General features: G+C 36.8%; 1 protein-coding gene across 2 annotated transcripts in view; it reads left to right on the forward strand.

Moving 5' to 3' along the window:
* The window catches only part of glceb (glucuronic acid epimerase b), a 70,538-nt gene that overhangs the window by 40,793 nt on the left and 4,097 nt on the right, over positions 1 to 25,648 (forward strand). For both annotated transcript variants that reach the window (XM_056461649.1, XM_056461651.1), the window contains exons 3-4: positions 10,096 to 10,601; positions 19,119 to 19,358. In XM_056461649.1, coding sequence (XP_056317624.1) covers positions 10,106 to 10,601; positions 19,119 to 19,358 — 736 coding nt within the window. In that variant the 5' untranslated portion in view covers positions 10,096 to 10,105. The remainder of the gene's footprint in view (positions 1 to 10,095; positions 10,602 to 19,118; positions 19,359 to 25,648) is intronic.

Raw genomic sequence — 25,648 nt, forward strand, 5'->3', positions numbered from 1 at the left:
GCTGGAAGGACATCCGCTGCGTAAAACATATGCTGGATGAGTTGGCGGTTCATTCCGTTGTGGCGATCCCAGACCAATAAAGGGACCAAGCCAAAAAAATGAATGAATAATAAAAAAAAACTCAACCATAGTGTTATTGAGACTTTCAGAAAAAGAAAAAAATGGTGTGAGGCTGATAACGTTAGCCAGAAGAGAGAGCATCAAATTTACTGTCCTTTACCTGGTTTCTAAAACAGTCATTTGCCGTACTTGAACTCCTCTCTGCTTCTCTTCATGTCCCAAGTCTGACGCCATTCGTTTCCAATCATGCCTTTAAAGCTGTCTTTACATAGGTAAACAGTAATCGGTATCACCCTGTTGCATTCGTTTTATTCACAAGATGCAGCCATATGTACCCGCAGGCACATTACTCTGTTCTCAAAAATGTAGCTCTGGGCACTTATTCCCTATGAGCCTGTGTTGGACCGGTGTTGATTACTCAAGAGTATTGTTACTGTGATTTTTATTATGCAAGTTTGTTTTTCTGTTTTTGGTTGTTTTTTCTATTTTCTATTGTTTAGTTAAAGCAATTTTGGAAAAGAGCATTGGATAAAAACACATTTTGTTATTGTTGTTGTGGAATATTAGATTGAAAGGGAGCTAAAATGAGTTTTAACTTCTTTAAATATATTTGAAATATATTTTCATGACTCTAAAATGGTTTCAAATCAGTTGTTTTTTTAAAACATTTTAAATGTAATCATTTGGCAGACACTTTTTGTCAAGTTAACTTACAAATGAGGACAATGGAATAATCTTATAAAAAATAAATAAATAAATAAATACAATGCCATGGCATTGATTTTGACGTGATTGCTTTGATTGTCCTCAATAATGACTATATGTTATACAATAAGAAGTCAATAAATGCATCTTCAAACACCAACTCATAAGCAAACACTTGTTCAACTCATTATCTTTTTTTCCACCACTATCATTAATGTATGTCTATGTCACAAGAGAAATGTTAATCCAATAAATTAAGATACTTGATATACCATTATCAGCATATATTAAGGTAGATACAGCTCCAAAAGCTCTGAGAGAATTAATGCACCATTAATGCGGGGACAGATGGTAACAGCTCACACAGTTTTTGCCTTTTACTTTCAGTTGTGAATAATTGACTATGGTTTGAGACTACTTCACCAGCGTAACTGTCCTACAATGTTTGCATATTGCATGAGTGATATCCATAGACTTGTCTTGTCTGAAGTACTCCTCACATTGTGACATTTTCTTCAACTCCATCTTTACTTTCAGAATGACAGATGTTTATTCCAATTTTCCAAAATAGTTTAACAAATAAATAATTAAATTTGAGTAAATAAATGAGTAAATTGTTTATAACATTGTACATCAGTCCTTTCAAATGCTGCTGATGATTGGACAATATAATTATAATGCATACAATACAAAAGGGCAGATTGTCTAAATGAGGGAAATTATTGAGAATGCAGTCCCATGAAAGTGGCAATGGGTGTAAAGTTTTGCAAGTGATCTACTGACGGTGCTCAATTTAAAGAATACAGAAGCAGCAGCTCATTTCCATAATGAACAACACAATGTACCAAGTGCAAATTAGATTGCAAGCCGATGATAATAAGATGCATATGATCTTCTAACAACAACACAGGCACAGAATGGGTTAAGACATACTTTTTTGCTGTAAACTGACTACCACAAATTAGTAAATCATGCTGATGATTCATTTTAAAACTCTCTTCCCATACGTTTTCTATTTGACTAGGAAACTCCTATAAAATAAGGCCAGCCGCAAAAATTACTGGGTCCACGCCTTTTTATCACTAATGTTTTTGTTCCACTTTGTATTTTTTTTATGGTAAAAGAGGGTGTACGTTGGCTTAAGATCTTAAAATCTGTCCCTGTGTTTATGCTAAATGCATAAAATCTCTATTTTTTTCTCTAACAGGCAGTGGTGTAAAGTAACAAATGACAAATACTCAAATTACTGTAATTGATTAGTTTTTCTCAGGAATTGTAATTGACTAAGTAGTTTTAAAAATGTGTACTTTTACTTTCCCTTGAATACATCTTTAGTGCGGTATTGGTACTATTACTCCACTATCACTGATTAGAAAAATCAGTCCTGTGATTCCTGTCCAATCAAACTGTACATACTGTAGAAGGTAAATCACATCGTATTGATTATTCACATCATATTGATTGATCTCAAGACATGTGCACTTTATAATTACAGAAACTGTTTGGAAGCATTAAAAGTGTTCAAGAAGATGGCCAAAATCTTTACACACATTGACCCAGAGGTTGTTTAGATGCATGTCACTGATGCTTACTGTATGATGACTGAAATGACCTTTAACACCCAGCAGGCACAGGACATCAAGAAGACGTCTAATTGACGTTGAACCCTAACGTCATAGGGACTTTGCATTTTCTTTGGAAAGGAAAATCGCGTTGACGTTAGAACTTAATGTCAGGCCAACCTCAATGTCCAACCTAAAACCAACCAAATATCAATGTCTAATGATGTTACAGCTTGACGTTGTGTGGACAAAACCACTATGACGTCTATCAGACGTTGGATTTTGGTTGCCAGACCTGATGAATAAATGTCAGTATTTGAGGTCAATATGACGTTGGTTTAAGACGTTGGCTCGACGTTGGATTTTGGTCACATTCTAACAACCTAAAATCAACCAAATGTCAACTTCATTTGACGTCATTATTGGACATCAAAATAACGTTGTCCTTAGATGCTGGCTTGAAGTTTATTTTTAGTCACCTGATATTACATCCTAAATCTAACCTAATCTTAACGTCTTATGACCTTGTGTGCCTGCTGGGCAATAACTAGATGCACTACAGAATGTTACGTTTACACACATATCCACAAATTACATGTAAATGCATCAGCTTTTAACAGCGTAATACTCTAACTACTCTTGACATACTTTTAAAAGGTCTACTTTTTACTCATACTTTAGCAATATTTGCAACAGATACGTTTACTCTACTTGCACTACATTTTTAGGGAAGTAATGGTACTTTTACTTGAGTATGATTTTTCAGTACTTCTTCCCCCACTGCTTACAGGTAATCGTGATATTTGTTGCATCGTTATTTTTGCAATTTAAATGATTTTGTATTAATGACTAAAGAATCATCTTATGTTGACAGTTAAGCACTCACCTCTTGCCATAATATCAAGGTTTGATTCAGGCTTTTAATGTAGCCAGTGATTTGTGTTATGCTAACAATATTCTGCAGCTGTTTGCATGAAGTTTGTTAATAGCCATCTCCAGTTTCAGCCGAGTGACGAAAGACTTCAGCATGGGTGTAACTGCCGCTCTGGGTCTTGCTCTTCTTTTCCAGAAGCCATATTGTGCATGATCAAAATCCCTCTGGAGACTTATTTATTTCCTTCCTGTGTTTGGCTGGAGATGTAAGAGCCAGCACAAGAGCTCATTTTTGGAGGTATTCTTTGATTAATATGTTGTGCAGTAAAGCAGGAAATCGTATTCCCTGTGGCATTTCAAAATGTGGATGGATTCCATTTAACCCTTATTAAGTTTCCAAAAATAGGTCTCAGATTCTGTCTTCTGTTTCTTTCACTGCCAAACCCTTGTCACAAAGCCTTTTTTGGTTCAACAGAAGTTTCGTCGTGGATTAAGCATGCACATTAGTAAATACCCTGTGGTAAGATTTGTCACTTTGTTTGCCCCGCTAAGATATTCTTAATTCTAAAGCCAATATTGAAGATTTCTTTCTCTTTAGTAGAATTGATTCTGATTACCATAACTTGCATATTAATATCTGTACCGTGAAAGGAAGAAAGAAAAAGGAGCTCCAGTGGGGCTCCAGCTCCTCTCGCCATTGTCTGGTGTAGCATGAAGAGCCCGTGGCAGGCCAGAGTAAGGAGGACAGGCGTTCAGTCTCGGGAGCAGGTCTGTGTGGGTTGTGGTGACAAATGAGCTGAAAGCTTGGTATTCATTGCACCCAGCTCTCCTGTGCCAGCCCTGTCCCCCCTTCACTGACAGCCTTTCATGTGTCAACAATACCTCACACTGTTCCCTGAGCTCAAGGTGCATGCAGAGGACGGCAGCCTGGGATTGTGTAGCCTACGGCTGGACAGTGAGATCGTACAGCATATACCTTGCTATCATAGACATGTCAGCCAGCTGAGATTTTATAACATGGTTATTAAAGTAATATAGAGACTTTTATAATCTAGTTGATATATTTGCAGGGGAAACAATGCTTGTTGTTGTTTACACTTGATGACAAAACACAGCAATGCAGAAATGTGCACCAAATAGGTCAAGACAAGGAGAATTTTATCAGTGTTATAGGTGTAAACTTTTTAAGCTAACGTACCTGTAATGGCTGTCATTAAGGCCCAATCCCAATTCTACCCCTTAGCCCTTCCTCTTACCTTCCTCTACCCATTGTTTTGTGTTTTCCCGTGAAGGAGTAGGGGTGTTTCAATTCTCATTAGCTTAGTAGGGCAAAGGGGAAGGGGTAGGCCTTCAAAAAGAGATTTTTCAGGACCACACTCGAAACCAAAAGGTAAGAATTTCCCAGAATACACCAGCCACAACGGCAGGATAGCTGCACTGCACTCGGAAGTAAGGAGATCCACAAATTAGTATGTTTTGTCATTATTACAAATTATTACAACAAGCAAGCATATGTTTTAATATATTCATAACCGCGTTCATGGTTTACCGTCATGTTTTTAAAAAAATGCTGAAATAAAAACCGCAAAATTTCGCAGTCTATAATTGCTAATAATAACTCTTATATAGCAGTCCCACAACATTCTGACACTCTAATACCCTGTCAGAAAAGTCTAGTGGCTGGGAATAAGCTTTTTACAGTGTCAGGTATAACGCTAATGTTGTTTTTGGTGTGTTTACATGGGTGAATATGGCCATGGTGTACAGTTACGATAAATACCCAAAAATAACGCAACTGGAATATTTACAGTAGTCGCAATCGTCTGATCTCATATGAAGCATGTGATTGCGATGACATGATGATGTGTGCTGGTGTTGTAGTGCTGTCCCATATCTAAGGGGTAAATTTTGAAGCCTTTCCCCTTCACACTTGGTTTTAAGGGCCAAGGGGAAGGGGTAGGGGTACAAAAATAAATTGGGATTTGACCTAAGCGTCATTAGCTCAGTTATGTTATTTTAAATGCAAAGATGACATTGTTTGATATGTCTTTATGACAACTTGACATAACCAAATACATAACAACCTGTCTTTGTCATGACATCTTGACATAACAACATGACTTTTAATAAATCTGTCAGACCCAAGATTGTCATTAGGATTGTCATGAATAATTTTTCAGTGGAACAAAATGGATTTGTCCTTTAAAAATTTTCTATTTTCTATTTATTATCTAAATAATAAATTAATAATTAATGGCATTTAAATGACAAATGTAATTTGTACCATTATTATGGTCAAGAAAAATATTTGATGTTGTAAAACATTCATGACACTGTTATAATGGCCTCATGACAATCTTGTGTAGGGATATTTTACAGTTTGAACCCAAAAACGCCCAGTCTGTCAGATGAAGGAGAGCTGGAGTTAGAGATTCAAATAAATAAAGTTTATTGAAGTTTGCAGTTTCATCAGCAGAAGCCAGCTTCAACACTCTCAAATGAGGTAGTAGGCAGCTCTGCTTATCACAAATAAACAACAGTTATACTTTTAAGCCACCTTTCTATGACAAACGACAAGCGACAGACAGAGTAGTCCGAGAGCTGTGTGGAGTTTCGATCATCTCCGTATTTGGAAAATTCAGATCTGATTTGAGCTGTGGAGCCATTAAAATATTTGAACTCCTGTGACTACACCGTATGGGACCGGTCAACCGGATGAGATGTATTCCAGTGTTGTCCAGGTCTATGCATGCGAGATGAGAAATAGGAGTTCTTTGTTATTTTTTTTAGTAGAAAAATGTCTGTATTAAAAAAAAATTCTATTTATAAATGAGTAATAAAAATATATTATTATTTTTAATATTGTCTCCACATTCCCTCCAAAATTTCTAGCACCAGACACCACCGCGAGTATCAGCTTCTCTCCCATAGTGCAGGACAAAACGGAATATTCTGTGTGACTGCCACAAGGGGGCGTATTTTGGCAGTCATGTCTGAATGTCGTGTGCAGTGGAAAGGCGGCTTTATATAACATCATTAACTGCATCATACATACAGTTGTTTTAACCAGATTGGTTAAAACACAGATAGACATCCACTAAAATTTCTACGTGGATGCGATACGATATCTCAATATCTCAAGCATACAAACGCCAGACAACCACTAGGCTGTTTAAAGCTGACCCCAGACCTGTGAAAGGCTCCACAATTGGACACGCACTCAAAGTACAATCTGTTTCTTACCCAAGGCTGGTTAAAAACTGGTATAATCTACATTCAGGCTGCTATATTCTCGCTTCACAAAGTCTTGCTTGAATAAAAAGGAAAATTACTTTAAACAGAATTAACACATAATAATAATAATAATAATAATCATAGCAAAATCACTTTAACACAGCAACACAAATAGGAAACAAGTTGTTTTCAATGATCAAGCCCTTCAGTTCCACTCAAGAGGTCTCCATGACCTCTGACCTGGTTTGGTGGCTCCTAAAATAGAGTTACAAAGAGACCGGTAAATGCACTGAACATTCTTATATTAAGCAATGTGTTAACTTTATTCATTATTCAAATAATCATTTCAAGATTAAATACTGATTTAAATAATCTTACTAATAAATTAATGAGAAAAAGGATAAACGTTGATCCTTGCTTGACACTGATTGCAAGACAGAAGTCTGAATCCATCAAGTTGTCATAAAGACATCTAAAAAATGTCCTCTTTGCATTATAAATTATAACTGAACTAAGGACTCCTAATGACAGTTGTCATATACATGCATGAATTCTCATTGATATTCACGACTTGCCATGATTAAAGTATTCATGAGAGTTTGATCAAGTAAAGTTTTCTAGATGACTGTTGTCTTGCTGTGTTTGAATTGACCAGGAAAGCTGTAGATGTGAGGACTTGATTCAGGTATCAGGTAACAGCTGAATGAATCAATAGTGGCCTGCATTAGATGAAAGAGCAGCTCATGAATCAGCATGATGAGGATGCAGAGGGGGCGTGGCTAGCATCAAGTCGTCTCGGCGACACAGACAGCGCTAAGCACATTCTGATGGCTCTCGCTCTGCTGAGATGGATGTGCTTGTTTTGAATTCAGTTTTAGAGAGCACTGCGTTTACTAAGTCAGCGCAACCCTGCTTTCCTCAAAGGAGCCGATCAGCCACAGCTGTAGCTATGGGGACAGCGCATTGTTAAACCTCATTCAACCCTGACTCCTATTACCAGCCGTAAGCCCCTCTATGAAAAGCCATTTTCTTAAATCTAGCATAGTATGATGCTCCCTAGGACGTGGTGTACTCTTCCTTTAAGTCCGCTGTGCCACTTGTTCAGAGAAGGGATTACATCAGTGTTCCTCCTGTTTTTAGTTTGATCTCTGGATTATACCGAGCTCAGCCATATCTCCTGCATATTAGTGGATTTGAATGCAAATTATCCTTGTACACAGATGCGCCCCGCACTGCGGTGGGCCGCCCGATCCAGATGCTCCATCAGGGAGGCTTGATCAGGTGCTCTGTGTTAGGATTCAGACAGCACTTTCCCAAGCATGTCCCGAATCTCAGAGTAACAGCGTGTGAACTGTTCCTGTGAAAGCCAAAAAGATCAAATTATTTATAGCCTCAGCAAATGAGATGAACTGCTTATCTTTCAAGGTGCAGTCAGACGACTCTGCTCTGAAAAGAGACGACGTGGGGAAGACAAAGTAAAGGGGGGAGAGATTAGAAAGGGATGGAGCGCAGGTCTGTGCAAACTCTACAAAGAGGATTAAACTGGGAAGATTGGCGGAAAGAATGATTCAGTTGCCTTGAGCTGTCATAGTATGGAATATTTCAGGATTGTATGTAATCATGTTTCCACATACATATGTAGGCCACATATGTACGGCTACCATTCATCACGCCTGGGCTCCTTTTGCTCGATTCGTTAAATATGGCGTGTGTGACACTTCGTTTGGGTTGATGGATTGATGTGTTTTTGTTCTCCAATGACCTTAGTCTTAGCTTTAGCTTCACAGTGGTGCAGACTGCTAATGATGCCATTGGCGTGTTGTCCATGCCAAACCCAGTTCAGTAATTATCTGTAGTGAGAAGCAGTGCTGTTCTGCTTATTGATTTTTATTCTTTCCGAGGAAGCTAACATGCCAGAGAGAGCAGAGATGATATGAGTGAGAGGCTGCTGATTTGCGTTGAGCTGTGTTTACGAAGTTAATGTGATTCTCTCTCTAGTACAGAAACCGCAGTGGCTGAATATGATTCGTGAAAGAGACGAGATGTTTCGAGAATATTGAATTCTTTCATTTCTGTTCTGCTTATCACTATTGTAAAAACAGTAGTTACTGTAGAAACTACTGTTAAGTTTTAGCTTGCACCTATTTTTATCAAATGTTGGGGTGTTGCATCAGAAATGATGGATGGGAAAGCTAAAATGTGAATGACATTTCCCAAATGTGCCTGAGATAAGACTTATACATTTGCTTGGGTAAATGCATTGTTTTTATTTAGTAAGGTGTACATAATCCCCTGTAAAGAGTTTTCTAGCAAGGTCCTAGAGGTGCATAAACAGTTAATGCAGTTTGCTTCAGTAGGTCATTTGAATAAATTATTTTACAATAATCATTTTACAACATTTTTAAAGTATTTTTGAAATATTGTGTTTTTCTTCAATGATGAAACTGTCTTTTTACTGTCTTCCATGTGGTGTCAGTTTAAATAAAGACTGAAATAAAATATGTATTGTATGAAAAAGTTAAACTTAATAACCTGACCAAGTAATAAAATCTGCCAAAACATGCAACCAAACATACCTCAAGTCTTTGTTGAATATGATGCCACAAGCTTGGCACACCTGTCTTTGGGAAGTTTTGTCCATTCCTCTTTGCAGAACCTCTCAAGCTCTATCAGGTTGGATAGGAAGCGACGGTGTACAGCCATTTTCAGATCTCTCCAGAGATGTTCAATAGGATTTAGATCTGGGCTCTGGCTGGGCCAATCAAGGATATTCACTGAGTTGTTGTGAAGACACTCCATTGATATTTTGGCGGTGTGCTTTGGGTCATTGTCCTGCTGTTAATTCAGGTTGTCTCTGTACATTGCTGCATTCATCTTTCCCTCTATACTGACTAGTCTTCCAGTTCCTGCTCGACTCCAATCAAGCTGCTGAAACATCTTAAGGATGATCAGTGGAAACAGAATGTACCTGAGATCAATTTAGAACTTCACGGCAAAGGCTGTAACCACTTATGTACATGTGATTCTTTTCAGGTTTTTAATAAATTTGCAACAATTTCAAAAAATCTTTTTCCACATTGTGATTATGGGGTATTGTGTGTAGAATTTTGAAAAAATAAATGAATTTAATTCATTTTGGAGTAAGGCTGTAACATAAAAAATGTAGAAAAAGTGAAGCGCTATGAATACTTTCCAGATGCACTGTATAATCTTTCCAACAGACCATAATGTATGTTTCTGTTGTAATAAATCCAGAAATATCTGGTATTGAGTGTGTTTTTGGTCAAAGTATAACATTATGACCTTCACAATAAATAAATACAGAGTAAAAAGAAAATGCTTTTCTCAGTTCCTCTGAATTTTACAAGCAATATGCAAAACAGCGTACACAGTCATCCAGACAGATATTGAATTTCTCTAATGTTGCATTTGATTATTCATGCGGAGGGAAAAATATTGATTGGACCTTTTAAACTCTGATTAATTCCGTGTAGGTATGCATAATTTTCTCTGTCTGGATTACTGATTACTCAACAGCTTCAATCCCAAATGTCAGCGGTGTTGTGTGGCGACTCTGTGTATATGCTTGTTATTAAAGTTCAGCCTATGGACATTTCAAGCAATGTGTGTGTTAATTTACATTTGTGTGTTTGCTTTGCAGGTAAGCAGGGATGATGCGTTGTCTGGCAGCCCGTGTTCACTACAAGACCCTGATAGTGATCTGTGCTCTTCTGTCTCTGCTCACGGTCCTTCTTTGGAACAAGTGCACGAGTGAGAAAGCACTGCGCTTCCTGCCCCGGCACCCTCAACCTCCTCCCAGCCCCAAAATAGACAGCCATCCACAGCAGCCCCAGCCCCCGGAACCTCCACCTGTAGTTGGCGGAGTGCGATATGAAGAGATAGACTGCCTGATCAATGACGATGCCACTATTAAAGGCCGTCGAGAAGGCAGTGAGGTTTATATGCCCTTCAGCTGGATGGAGAAGTACTTTGAGGTGTACGGCAAGGTGGTGCAGTATGACGGTTATGATCGTTTTGAGTTTTCGCACAGTTACTCCAAAGTATATGCCCAGAGAGAGCAGTACCACCCCAATGGAGTCTTCATGTCCTTTGAGGGGTATAACGTGGAGGTGCGTGACAGAGTCAAGTGCATCAGTGGAGTGGAAGGTGAGTTATGTGGTAGTGGTTACACCTCTTAACGTCTGTTTTATGGTTTATTTTTTGTATAGTTTACCTTAATTCTGTGTCCTAATGTCCCAGTATAGTGAAGGGGATGCTATACTGTCAGTGAGCACCATCTTTCAGATGAGGTAAACCGAGGTCCTGGCTCATTAAAAATCCCCTTGCACTTGTCGTAAAGAGTAGGGTTGTAACCCTGGTATCCTGGACAAATTTCCCTCCATTGGCCCTTACTTATCATGGCCTCCTAAACATCCCCATCAATCATATTGGCTCTATTACTGTCTCTCCACTGGTGTGTGATGAACGCACTTGCACCATTGACCTGTGGCTGCTGTCACATCATCCAAGTGGATGCTGCACACTGGTGGTGGTGTGGAGAGACTCCATCCACCCCTAATGATTGTGAAGTGCTTTGGGTGTATGGCCATACACGGTAAACACTCTATTAATACACATTAGATTTATTATGGTAGGACAGTGAAGGAAGTGACCGGAAATAAAAGTTGGAGAGAAAGAGAGGTGTCGATTGTATTGAAAAAGGTCCATGAGTTGGGACTCGAACTAGGGACACTCACCACACAATTGCATTATATGGCAGCACACTGACCACTAGGCTTACAGCACTGACACACCTCTTAACATCTTATCTATTTTGATCAAATGAAGTTTGCTTAGCAATGTTCAAGCAAAAGTAGCCAGTTCAGATTGATTGCTGTTTTGGCTTGGTATTTTTGCCTGTCCTATAACATGCATCATATGTGGTTTCCAGAGAACTTCACTGAGACTGATTTCATTTACAGCCTGCGAATACAACACCCTAAAGAGGATATAAAGTTCAGTTATCTAAGTCCTATTTTTAAAGCTTTATTTTTGATTTCAGTGTTTTGCTAAAAATGTGATTTATTTATTTTTTATTTTTTTGTATTTATTTATTTAAACTGGTTGATTTCAATAAATAAACCCGGACAGGTTTATAAGACATTTTGGTATGAAGACGTTTATGCTGTTAACTAATTAACAGGCTAATTACCTGCAAATTAGTAAGTTATTAACTGTTCATTAGTAGTTATAAAGTATGATCTTATTCTGCCTCCCTAATCCTACCCTAAACATAAACTCAACTTCTAGTTAACTATTAATAAACCGTATTTAGCAGTTATAGTAAACTCTAATTAGTAGTATATTAATCTAGTAGTGTTAGTTAATGGTTTGAAATACCGTGATTGTGAAATAAACTAAAGCTTTTTAAGGGTTGTAATAGTTTCATTCTGCCAAAAGTACAGTGTTCCTTTAGAGGCGCACCACCTGAGGTGAATGATGAGAGTAAAAATCTTAAAGAAAACATGAAAATTGCCCTAATTTACTGAAGATGTTCCAAAGCCTTATGAGTTTCTTTCCCCTCCTGAAGAGTAGTTGCTAGTTCCTATTGACTTCCATATTATGGATCAATTCTGTGTAAATCAGCAGCAGCCAGAACCCCCATTCTTTAAAATATCTTTTATTGTCAGCCGAGGAGAGAAATGCATATAAGTTTGGAACAACTTCAAGGAGCATAAAACTTTTAATACCAGCTTTTCAATGACTTATGTTACCTTAGGTTGTTTGAACGGTACATTCTACTTAGTTTGTCATTATGATGTATCCAGCTAGCAATAAAAGTATAGTATTATTTAGCTCGGCTGGCCATTTTACCATGTGTAAATCCATTCTGCTGGTTTTACCTTCATAATTGGAGAAGGAAATGAGAGAAAAGTCAGCAGATTCTGCCTGGGCCGACTTATAACTGGCTGTACTAATGTGTCTCTCTAAAATCACTATTTCTTTCTCCCTCATCATCAAGATTCACCTAAATGCATGTCACATTAAAACAGCACTTAATTATGGTACACGGGGAGAAGTGAGAGGCAAAGCGACCTGCTTCATTTCAAACACAACTTGTTAGTGGCCATTAATAGTCATTTAGTGCAGTCCAAGAGGAGTTTCCTGGAAGCCAGGCTCGAATGATGTACGTCTGGTTCTTACTGAGTAATGCACCCTCAATGGACTATACATTAAGCAAATGAAAGTGGGATTGATTCAGCCAAGAACTGAATCACAAGAGCCGATTTGATGACCTTAAACGTAATGGAGAATAATTTTGCACTCAGACTCCCATGTGTCTTGTAGTGAATGTCAATGAGAAAAAGCAAGACCAAATTAAAGCAGAATCATTTTCCTTTTTTTTGTCAAGCGCCATAAATGACGAGCATTTCAAAATCAACTGAGAGATGACACTCTTTAACGGGAAAAAGCTGATTATATGGTCTCTGTTGTGTCCTTCAGAAGCGTTTTACTGTCCAGGAACCACATTTTTCTCTCCGCTGTTCAGTGATCTATCACCGTTTCTCTGCCTTGACAGATTACTTTCAACCATTTCCTGCTGGCTCGCTCTTTTCTCCATCGCTCTATCTCTTTGCAAGGACTGTCCTTCAGCAGATGGGGTTAAGTGGCCTGTTCGAGACTAAAGCTTTGGTGTGATAGAGCAAAACTCTGATCTCAGTTTCAATCTAGTTTTTGGAACACCCTGATCTGAATCTTGAGGCTTTTTGTTTTAGGATCCCAGCTCTCTCTCTCATCATTAGACTACCACCGCCATCATGATATCAAAGCTATTAACACAAAGATTGTGATTCACTCAGTGCCTTTCACTCTTCAGTATTCCCCTTATAATGAGACTGGGTAATGAAGTAATCACTTCTTAAGGAACTATTGAAAATGAGGTTGGTCTGATCAATACCAGAGTATAAAGAATGCCTTCCAAACCACAACATCATTACTATTCACTGAAGATGGTGAATCACTCGTGCGGTGTTTCACGGGATACTAATGCAAACAAAGTGGAATAATCTTCACATTTAAATTAAAGTGAATCAAATTCAAAGCAGACCGAATCAGTTTGTTTGCATGTGTAGGTGTATGTCAGGGGAACCAATGACAAGTGTGAAAACAATCTTTTGACACACACTCTCTCTCTCTCTAACTCTGTCTCAAAAAAAATGGAGCACATCCTGCAGTACTCGATTAAAACGCAGCACATTCAGACATGCTGCTCTGAATAGCTTTCATTTTTATTTTTTTGCAGAGTCATTGATCAGCTTTCAGGATTCAACCACTTTCAGCTCTTTTCTGGTGAAAGATTTTAAAACATGCAGACCTTGTTTTGTGTGAGCGCCTTTTTTGTTGCACTCCAATGAAGCGCATTGATGTCATAATCCTTTGTGGCAGGTGGAAAAATTGGGTTGTCTATGAGTTGCGATGAAATCCTCACTGTCTGTGGCAGAACAAAAGTGATCGAGGTGGTACCAGTCGCCTACTTTTGTCTCCTTTCTAGCCTCTTCTCCTACATAACCAGACGCCAGTCCATTACTCACAGGCTGTTTACATGGAGCCACTCTCTGTTCTGCTTTCTACAAAGACGCTGTGTAGCAGTAATGACCGTGTTGGAATGCAGGAGCCTGTAGGGAATCATCCGAGATTTGAAGCATTGCCTCTGATTCTCCTCTGGTGTCCATGGAAAATTAAAGCAAGCCCTGCCTCAAAGCAGATGTAACATTTGAAGTCGCCATGAAATCAATTTTTGTTTTTTTATGGAGAATTACTGTATTTATTATAAATGATTTATGAGTACACATTGCCATTTTTTTAATGCTACTCGTCAATGCTTTTTCAAATCGTTCCATTCATGCACAGTTTAATGTAAGATCTGTACAGTTTCTAGAGTGCTCAAATCAAAGAATTCAATTCTAAACTGCCAAAACAAGTCATTCAAGTTTCACCTTGGAATTATAAGGTTCTATCTGCATTCTAAATGATTTTGAGATATTTTACTTAAAGAATTTTGCATTCCATAAAGCAAACAATATGTGTGTAACAGTTCTCTTCTATACATTAACATGACAGAGACCCTAAATGTAGTCTAAGAGTAAATTATCAAAATTCTCTTAAATTTGGGGTAAAATAAGCAGGGTAAATGCTGATAGAACCTTCTAATTCTTAAAAAGTATTTTCTGCTTGGAATTATAAGGTTCAATCTGGCAGATCATTAATTAAAGAATTACTTTCAAGAAATACAGTCAGCCTGCTTATACATTTAATTAATTTTTTTAAAATTGGTGTTATAACAATATGTTGATGTTTGAATTGATGTTTTTCTGTAACGTTTATGTAATATTTTAGGATGAATATTTTTTTCTTGTTCAAGTTAAGCATATAAGGCTGTGCTAAATATTTTGTGCAGTGTAGCTGTTCATTTTATGTAATTAATATGAATTATATACTTTATATGAATTATTAAATTATATTTATTAAATTAAATGCTCCATGAATTAAATTAAGTATTTGCCCTTCAAGGCCTAATATCAAATTTAAAGACTTTAAAAAAAAACAATATTTAATTTAATAAATACTGAAAATCTTTTGCTGACTATATTTTTACAAATTAAAATATTTCACATTTAATATTTATTTTCTTAGTTCCTGTTTCTTTTAACAATGTAAAATTTAACATTTTCATTTAAATGTCTAAAAAAGCCTCTAAATCATCATGGTGCGGCATGTCTGAGTTGTCTCAGATTTTGTGTTTCTTTCTGGTTTTTCCACTGTCAATGGAGCAATCTGGCGACATGACAAAGAAAGCTGATCCCGATTGGTCACAAAGAACTTTATAGAACCAAGCTAGAGTTCGGCTTTGTAGTTAAAACCTTTATTGTTTTTTTAAATAAGTTGTAAAATGTAAACAACTTATAAAAATAAGTCACAAAATGTAAATAAGTTGTCATTTAATAAGAATATTTGAACAACTCAATTTTGACAAAAATGTCAGATAGAACCTTATAATTCTATGTTGAAGGTGCCTAAGTTGTAGGTACTTAAGACATTTATATAATACCAGATGTTTATTGGTTGCGTGTGACTTATGCACTTTCACTAAATCTCCTGTTTTAAGCATTGAATTGTAGAAATCAGTCTTGTGCGTTGTATCTGCATGTCGTTTTATATAATGAGAGCATTCATGAACGTGAAAAATTCAGCCGCTGCACATACATCAAAATTCTAATCTAAACAGATTTTAGTTGTCATTGTGTTCATAAGATCATCAGAAATGTGCAATTTGGTAATTATACTCTGCGCCATAACAATTAAACAAGTAAAAATAAATCTGATTCAGCACTTACAGATCTTTTTTTTTTTTTTAAAGATCTAAGACTATTAGAGTAAAGAGGTGATTAAAATTAGTTATGAGAAAATGTAATTATTTTCAGATGTAGGTCTGTCTTATGAATCAACCAAAACTAACTGAACTAACCTTTAAGAAAGCATAATAGGGGCACTTTAATCAATGTACACTTGACAGTTTTTCATCAAAATCATTTCCACTCCCGCTTGCATTGACATCTCTTATCTTTTCTGACGAACATACATGTGCAGCAAGAGCAAATGACAAAGCACCAGTCAGTGCATGATGGACAAAATCAATAGTTTTTTCTTGTTTGAGAAGCTATTTCACTTGCTTTACTGTATGTGTTACAATAGGAATAAAAATGTAACTGCAGATGCGTGTCATGCTGACTTTAAAAACAACCTTGAATTTAGTGCTCAAGGAATGTTACGTTGAATGCAAGTATTTCGACTTGCGGTGTTCATAATATTTGGATCATCAGTTAGCATTTATTTTTAACTTTGTATCCGGCAACAAATTATTACGCCAACAAAATATTGGCTTAGGCCTTCTCTGAATATATCATTTGCGGCAATATGTCCATTTTGGAAAGGTGTTACATTCACAAGCGTGCAAAACAAAGATTAATTAGAGGTTGTGTTCTCCTCGTTTCATCCTGGGTGTCAGAAGCACAAAAACAGTGTGTTGAGCTCAGAGGTAATAACCCACATGAGCCTGCGGCAGTGTGTTACAGCAGAGAGCCTATTATCAGAGACAGTGGACATACTCATCAGTCTCCGCTGAAGGAGAGAGAGAGGAGAAAGAATAAAAAGGAATGAAAAGGAGATGAGCATGGAGGGCGACAGTGAACGAGAGCTCCTTTTTCCTCCTCCTTCAGTTTGAGGGATGGCGTCTCCTCCAGCAGAGGATCAGAGTGCTCTGAATAGTATCTAGGCCAGAGAGCGCCTCCACAGCGCCCATCTGCCTCCTGATACAGGTCCCACTTAGAGCCTGTGTGTGTGCCCTGGAAAGCGGGAGGCAATCTCATTGGTGTGTTTGTCATCTATAGTGCCTTGTTATGTCTGTATTTAACCCCACATGTGGTTTTTTTATGTGTATGTTTGTGAATAGATCTTTTAAAGCCAGCTATAAAGTAGCACCGCGGTTGCAGTGTTTTGCCTGTGGCTTGGTTATTGCCATGCCAGGCTGTAGAATAGATTAAATGGGGAAAAAAGGATGGAGAGAGGGTGGATTAAAGCCTGGTGACCTGTTACTTTTTTCTTTCTTTTTAAAATTTTGTTGTCTTTGCCGACAACATAACCTCATATTTGAGTCCAAGGTAACTGGTACTAACTCAAGAAGACTATTTACTTTAAATGTGCTGTATGTAAGTTTTTGAATCTACTAAAGCATAAAAATACCATAATATGTTTGCAGAAATTTAAGAAACATGCCAAGTGAACATTCTTGTTTATCTGAAAAACACTGCTAAAGTCAGATATTCGGTTTTGAAAATGTCCCATTATGTGCTGGAACGTCTGTCTTTGTTTTGGTCCCTTTAACCCGCCCAATACCAGTTTAGCCAATTATATTTCAGCACCCTGGGTTGCTCTAATAGAAAACTGCGTATTTCATTCATTCGTTTATTCAGAAAAACTTTCAAAAGCGTGCGCCCGTGACCGAAATACGAACTCCGGTGGATAGTAGCAGACTCTGAAATGAGACACAGATTCAGAGTTCCTCATGAGGTGTTTATTAATTAGCAAATAACATAAATATTACAAACATAAACATTAGGTGAGCAGGCTACATATTAACTGCTTTTTTTAACAACACACTATATGATTTGGTTGTTTGCACCAGACGAAACACAACAGAAATTTAAATACAGCCATTCAGAAGCACAGAATAGTGCACTCACTGCACACCAACGAAATGGTAAGGTTTATAATGTAATTAATACATATTAAACCTCTTTAACATTATTAAATGTACATCCTGAATCACTGATATGTGTTGGTTTACACTGAGTCACTGTTCTAAAGTTCAATTTTAAACCATTTATTAGATTTTTTTAAGATCTGAGGTGAACTATCTGTGGCTGCTTTCAGTAGTATGGCAATAAATGTCATGTAAAATGGCATTCAAACGTACATTATTAGTATTTAACACTGAATAAAGCACATGAGGTGTACCTGAGGTGATCATTGTTAGTTTATCCTATTGTTCAGCTGCAAGAAATAGAAGCCATTTCTAAAATATAAATTTCAGGTGTTGGTTAGAACAAAAACTTAATATGAAAATGTTCCTTCTATCGCATGCCGTTGCTTTTATTTAGAACATGGTTTAAATCAGCCTTTAGACTTACAGTCAGGCACACTGTTGTTGGTGTCATCAATCTGGAAACCTGCACTTGCATGTGTTTTAATCCAGGAGCGCAATACCTAGTTTTAATGGCTTTTCGTCTCTAACTGAAGGTTTATATTTTCAGTTGTTTCTGTGTACTCTGGATTGAATTACTATTCAAAAAACCAGGTTGTCTTTACCGAATGAATGTCCAATCAGGTCTTGAACCACTGCTTGATACTTGAAACTCAACAGTAACAGTAAATATAGCCTTATAAAATAACACATTTGAAGACTGAAGTCAGTGTAAACCATCAGTATTATGAACGTAATTTTAGCCAAGCTGCTATGCTGTGTGGTCACCTAAAAAGATACTGGTATTTAAAGGCTAGAATCCTGTGTTGCTTGGGGGAATTGTTATTGTTATTTTTAATGAGAGCATCTCATAGAGTTTGTGTCTATATTGGTGTTGTCACTTTGCAAAAGCCTTTGCTTATTAATGTGCATCACATTACACTTGGTCCAATATTCAGTTGCTTTACACTTATACGTTTAAGCATTACAGCGAGTAATAACTCATGTCACTGTGTTTATCATATTTTAGATGTCTTCAGTTGATCACAAAAGCACATATATAGACACATATAATCCAACATAACAGATACACTATCAGTTCAAGTTTTGGGTATTGGTAAAAAAATATATATATTTTATTGAAATATTTTTTGAATAGAGAAACAAGAAACATTTTATTAATGGTCAAAACAGTTGCTGCTTACTATATTTTATGAAAAGTTATATAGATTTCAGAATATATATATATATATATACACTGTAGATGTAAAGACATGGTTACAAATCTTTGAATAATGATGTACAAATACATTTTCAGTTTTTCCCTTCAGTTGAACACCCAGTCTCTTATTTATATATTTTCTTTTTCTGTTTCCTCCTTACAGGAGTACCGTTGTCCACCCAGTGGGGCCCTCAAGGGTATTTCTATGCTATTCAGATAGCTCAGTATGGCCTGAGTCATTACAGTAAGAATCTGACAGAGCGGCCGCCTCATGTGGAGGTGTATGACACGGCGGAGGAGAGAGACAGCAGGTCCACCACATGGGCTGTCCCTAAGGGCTGCTCTCTCACCAGAGTATATGACAAGACCAGAGCCACATCTGTACGGCAGTTCAGCGCTCCAGGTACACAAGCAGATATTAAACTGTTTTTCCTTTATTCAGTGTTATTTTGTTGTTCATACTAGAGTTGCGTGATATTGAAAAAATCTAACATTGTGATATTTCTGCAATATTATTGTGAGATAAATAAAAATTTACCAGATGACTTTAATAACTCTATTTAAAAACAATGAATCATTTTAGATTGATTATGATGATTCTGTAGGCACCTGCAAAATATCAAATAGACAATCTACAAGCATAAATGAACACAATAAAAAAATACACACAGTTGAAGTCAGAATTATTAGCTCCCCTGAATTATTAGCCCCCTGTTTATTTTTTTCCCCAATTTCTGTTTAACAGAGAGAAAATTTCTTCAACACATTTCTAAACATAATAGTTATAATAACTCATTTCTAATAGCTGATTTATTTTATCTTTGCCATGATGACAGTAAATAATATTTGACTAGATATTTTACAAGACAATTCTGTACAGCTTATAATGACATTTAATACCTTAAGTTTAAAATTCTAATAATTCTGACTTCGACTGTCTATACAATTGAAATAAAGTGAGTGTTTTATCAATAAATAAAGAGTGTTTTTATAATTTTTCTGATTCTAACACCACTACCAACCACAAGTGAACTCAAACAGCTAAACAGGAAGTGACAAAGGAAGAATTTATAGGCAGCCAGGAGTCAACTGACAAGGCAGGGTGTGGCATCAATTGGAGCGGGGGCAGGACCAAGCAGCTGCTTCCTGCAGAGAGAACAAATACACAGAACACTTCCCAAAAATAAAAAGAGCAGAATTAATACATAAAGGGACATAACAGTATTTAGGTACAGTAACGGAATAATAAAATTAAAAGTAATTCAATAGAATTAATCATCATATTAGTTACAAATGGTACAATTTCTTAAGCCTAAATGATTTTAAAATTATAATACGGTCAGAGGCCTCAAAATCACATCAATATTGCACATCCTGTGATTGTGTTTATTGTAAAAGATCTAGTCATGAGCCGGTATAAGATTCTGACAGAATGAAAACCTTGGATAAAAATATCAGTTTCACGGTATGCCGGTATTGTGATTACTGCTCTAAATATATTCTTTTTAAATGTTTGTGTAAAAAAAACCATCTTTTTCCCCATTGAACACAATATATTTTATTTGACTTCTGCTCTTTTAATTAGTTTAAAAACACAGATTTCTTTACAACTTGAAAATAGATATCTTTGGTTATCTTCCTTTTTTTGTATATAAAGAAAGCCACTGCTTTGTTCAGGCTGATAGTATGCTTGGATGTTGGTGTATCTATTTGTTTTTCAGACGTTTCCTGAATCGTGCTAGCCTGTACGTTTTAATGTGGAGGGTCCTTCTCTACTGGAGATACTGTTGCTCTAAAAAAAATATTTAAAAAAAGTTGTAAAAACTCATTAAAAAAACCTTATACATACCTTAGGAACAGTAAAGCAGAAAATTTTTGCTGTATTAAATCCTTGACTTTTTCAAACCACGGTAAACCTTGAAACCAGTTATTGTCCCAATGCTCGAATGATCACATTGCGATATCGATGCTGAAACAATATATTGTGCAGCCCTACTTCATACACTTCATGTTTGCAGCTCAATTTCAGTCAGACAAAAAGAATGAATCATTTTTTTTCAAACTGTTTCAGTCTGATGAAAGGAAACCAGTGCAGTTTTTCTGCATCCCTGCTCATTTTTTTTTCTGCTTTTCATCTTTGCATGACCTCTTAAAGTCCTGACCCACTGGCCATTCACATAAACACTCCAAAACACACTATTAATGGTGTGTCATACACTGTCGTTCACACATTTAGAGTAAGATATCTACTCCAAAACAGATAAAATGTCTTGTAATTATGTTTATTCAGAAAGAAGCACTGAAATGGTACAAAAATAAATCAATAAATGTCTCTTGAACGCATTCAATGTTTTCCGAAAGATCATGATGTGAGTCTGTGGACTGAAGTAATGATGCTGAAAATTCAGCTTTGCCATCACAGTAATAAATTGTATTTTAGAAAATGTTCCCAAGACTGTCATCTTTTATAGACAACAATGAGGCTGTTTAAAAACCTCCCGTAATACTTGATCATCTGTAAAAATAGAATCATACGCTAAAAAAATCTTCTCTTTATACTTTCAATCACCAAATTGTGCGCACACAGGATTGTTATAGTAAAAGTGATGAAGGAAACATCTCGGCCGTCTTCAGAAATCGACCAGATGGAACCATCAGTAGTCGGTACATTCTGTTCTTCCCTCTGGATACTGAATGATAAGGCAGCATTTTTGAGGTTTCAGACACGCCGTGCTGCTTTTTAGCATTGAGCTAATCAATAGCCATTAGAATTAGCAGAGCTGTCGCGCTGGCAGGCAGTAATTGGTGTCATCACCCAGAGCATTGATTAGAGCGGGGCCATCTAGGACACACTGGGTCCAAGGCTCCAGCAGGACGCTGCCTCCCTCCTGCACTCTCCGTCCTCCACATCACTGCTATTGATGGCGGGGTAATCAGAGCAGGACAGTACAAATCCACTTAGTCTCTGCATTGCCTTAAGTAATGGATTTATGAGTGCATTAAATAGTGATAGGGGTTGTTTGAGCCAAAATGTCTTCTGCAGCCTCTTTTCTTTTCCTTTGAGTTTGCTTTTGTTCTTTATACCTCTCTGTCCTATTTTCTGCGTTGCTTTAATGTTGTTGTTGTTATTACCCTGTCTTGTGAGTTTTCTCTTGCTCGGGTACTCAACCTCATTCTGTTTCTCATGCTATTTCATGCCTGCTTTTCTCCTCTCTGTAGAGGGTTTGAACAAGTTTTCTTTTTGTTCTGCATAACCTTGTCAGAAGGCAATGCAGACAAAGTCGGCAAAAGGAATTTGACACTAACAATGAGAGATGACTTTCGGATGAAGTGTTGAATGTGCATTTCTGTACAAAGCCAGATTAAGTACTTTGATGGAGAGTTCGCAAACTGATCTGCTCACTTTGCAGTTGTACTGCAGTGCACTCAACAGTCTTGTGGAGGAGAAATGAGTTTTAACACAGTCCAGTGTGAGATGGATTGTTTTAAAGTTATTTCATGGTCAGAGCCTGTCTGACACCAATGTGTCTGTTTAATTAACCCCAGGAGAAAGTGGCAAATGAAACCTTGTGTCTTTAAGACTACGCCTACCATCTCTGTTCTGAAGTTCTTTCACTAGTCTGTGTGAATCTGTATTTGTATAGACTTTTTTTTTTGTCTTCACATCTGGCTCAAGTTAGTAACATAATTGAATTTTCAACTCCATTACTGTCAATAGACTGTCAACAGTTTAGACCAACTATTGTGCCCCAAGTATAGGGGAAAACAACATGGGCAAAATAAACTAAAAAGGTTGTGGGTGGTGGATTTCCCAAACAAAAAAAAAGTTAGGCCCAATCCTAATTCTACCCCTTAGCCCTTGCCCTAATGGGTGTCTCCTTAGCTTGAAGGCGTAGGGCTAAGGGGAAGGGCTAGATACCTCTCAAAAGGGAGATTTTTTTTTTCAGGACCAAACTCGAAAATTTCCCAGAATACACCAGCTACAACGGCAGCATAGTTGCACCTGGAAATCAGGAGATACACAAATTAGTTTTTTTTTTTTTTTTGTCATTATTAAGAATTTTTACAACAAATAACCATATGTTTTAACTGTGTTCATGTTTTACCGTCATGCTTTAAAAAAAAACCCCAATAAAAACCGATAAATTTTGCTGTCTATAATTCCTAATAATAACTTCTTTATTGTAGTCCCACAATATACATTCACATCTGTCACTCGATGGCACTCTAATACCCTGTCAGAAATTTCTAGTGGCTGGGAATGAGCTTTTTACAGTGTCTGGTATAATGTTAATGTTGTTTTCTTGTGTTTACACAGATGAATATGGCCACAGTGTAAATGCACAGTACAGTTATGAGCTTATTGCCACGTTATATCCTTATGATAACATGATATTGTTGCCTTCAGTGATTCCCTGAAAATAACACAACTGGAACAACTACAGCAGTCACAATCGTCGATCTCATATGAAGGATGAGATCGCAATGACATATGATGACGTGTTCAGGTGCTGTATAGCTGTCCCATTTCTTAGGGGTAAATTTTGAAGCCCTTCACATTCTGTTTCAAGGGCCAAGGGGAAGGGGTAGGGTTAGGGGTTTACAAAAATAGAATTGAGATTGGGCCTTAATGGAAAAGATCCCCTTCGGGAGACAACCAAACATGGACACTCAGTTGAGAGTAGTTAAATAGATTTATTATAGAAAAATAGTAGTTTAAACGAGCATCTCTTCAGGGTGGCCACAGGGCAAAATAACGAACAATAGAATCTATAAAGTAAATAAACTAAATTACCTGTAAATCTTTAAAGAAAAAATACAGGAAGCTTACATTCCTACCTAAACATAAAGTCAAAAGTAATGAAATAAATAGGCAGGCCATCCCTACAAGCTTAAACTCTCAAAAGCCTGCGAGCATACATGGACATTTGTACAAGACTAAAGGTTGGTAGTCGGCAGAAGGGGTAGGGAAATCTAGGAGCTGTCCTCTCCCAACAACCGTCACACCACAAATGAGCTCTCTGAACCCTGGCGGAAGTTCTCTTTTATAGGTCTCCGCGACCAGCAGCCAATCAGATCCTGGACCATATTCAAAATGGAAGCCTAAGGGATAACAGAAAATGACACAAGAAGTCAAAACAAACAAACAAAAAAAAAAGCACATATGCAATGCGCAAAAAAAAAAAAAACTTTAGTCGTAACACAAACTTGGATGAACTTGGCAATAGCAATCAATATTTTCAGTGGTTTGTTTAGCTTTATGCTGTACACGACCGTATGTGTAATGTTCCATTTTAATGTGCAACATAGTAATAGTGATTGTTACAACAATCAGCAGCATACGAGTGTTCACTTATGAGTTTCTCAAGCTGGAGGAATAATTGGACTACACTCATCTAATTTGATCTTTAATGTTGTTGTTTTTATTGTTGCGTTGAGTGTTTATTATTGTTAATCTGCAGTCTTGTCTACAAGATAATGTTATCTAGTTATTGCACTCAAACTCTGAGGATATGACACGTTTGATGATTGGAATAATCAGCTCTGGGATGGAAAGATTTGTTTATATGAACTGCTTGATCTAAAACTTGATTGGTGAGCTTGCTTGAAGGAATGGAAAAGTTATTAGTGTTTAATTTGCACAGTGTTCAGACTCATGCTCATTAAGGTTTATAAGAAATATAAGCTTGTGTAAATATAATGCTCTTTTTCTGTAATATTTTTATTTAACATTTATAAGGTATTTAACAAAAACCGAACAATACCAATAAAAAGAAGAAAAAAAGTACAGAATAATTGACTTTAACAGCCCCCCCACCACTAACCCCCCCAAAAAGAGGGATTGTCTCAGTTAACAAATATATATACACATAACATTTATTCATTTTCTTTTCGGCTTAGTCCCTTTATTAATCCGGGGTCGCCACAGTGGAATGAACTGCCAATTTATCCAGCATGAAAGATGGCAATATTCACATAGTGTCGTGAATAAATAGGTTAGAGATAAAAATTTGCAAACTTAAAATGCTAAAGGGTCTTAAGATGGGTTCCCATGTGGTTTCAGCTTTTTTCTGTTAAGTTTCAGGACGTAGTTGTTTCATTTGAATGACATAAAGCAGCTCGTTCAACCATCTCTTATAACAAGGAGCCTTTGGAGGTTTCCAATTAATTAAGATCATCCTTTTAGCTGTAATCATGCCCACCCTCAGGGCTTGCTGTTGGGTTAACGTATAGGTGTCCATCTTATTAGAATATCCAAAAATAGCCAAATTGTAGTCAGGTTGGATATTGGTTCCATGAGCACTGGAAAACAATTAAAAAATGCTGGACCAAAACTCATAAAGAAGAGGACAAAGTCAAAATGAATGTGCCAAAGTCCCTTCTGCTCCACCACATCTGTCACATTAAGGAGATACAGAGGGAAATATTTTACTTAATGAAGTTTTAGAGAAATGAAGGCGATGTTTGACTTTTTGGATTAATTGGATTAACTTGTGTCTTGAATTTATCAAACCTTTCTAATGCTCTTTATTGTGATGTGTTGTTTGTATTCTATTTTTTCATTTTTTTATAGACTGTGAAGTATTGTGCCTAAATATACAGTAGAAAATTTACTTTACTTCACTTTACTTTATAATGTAGAGCAAATTATGTGACAAAAAGGCAGAAATTTCATATTTGACAATTCTTGTT

This window comes from Danio aesculapii, chromosome 7, assembly GCF_903798145.1.
Source record: "Danio aesculapii chromosome 7, fDanAes4.1, whole genome shotgun sequence".
Taxonomy (NCBI): Eukaryota; Metazoa; Chordata; class Actinopteri; order Cypriniformes; family Danionidae; genus Danio; species Danio aesculapii.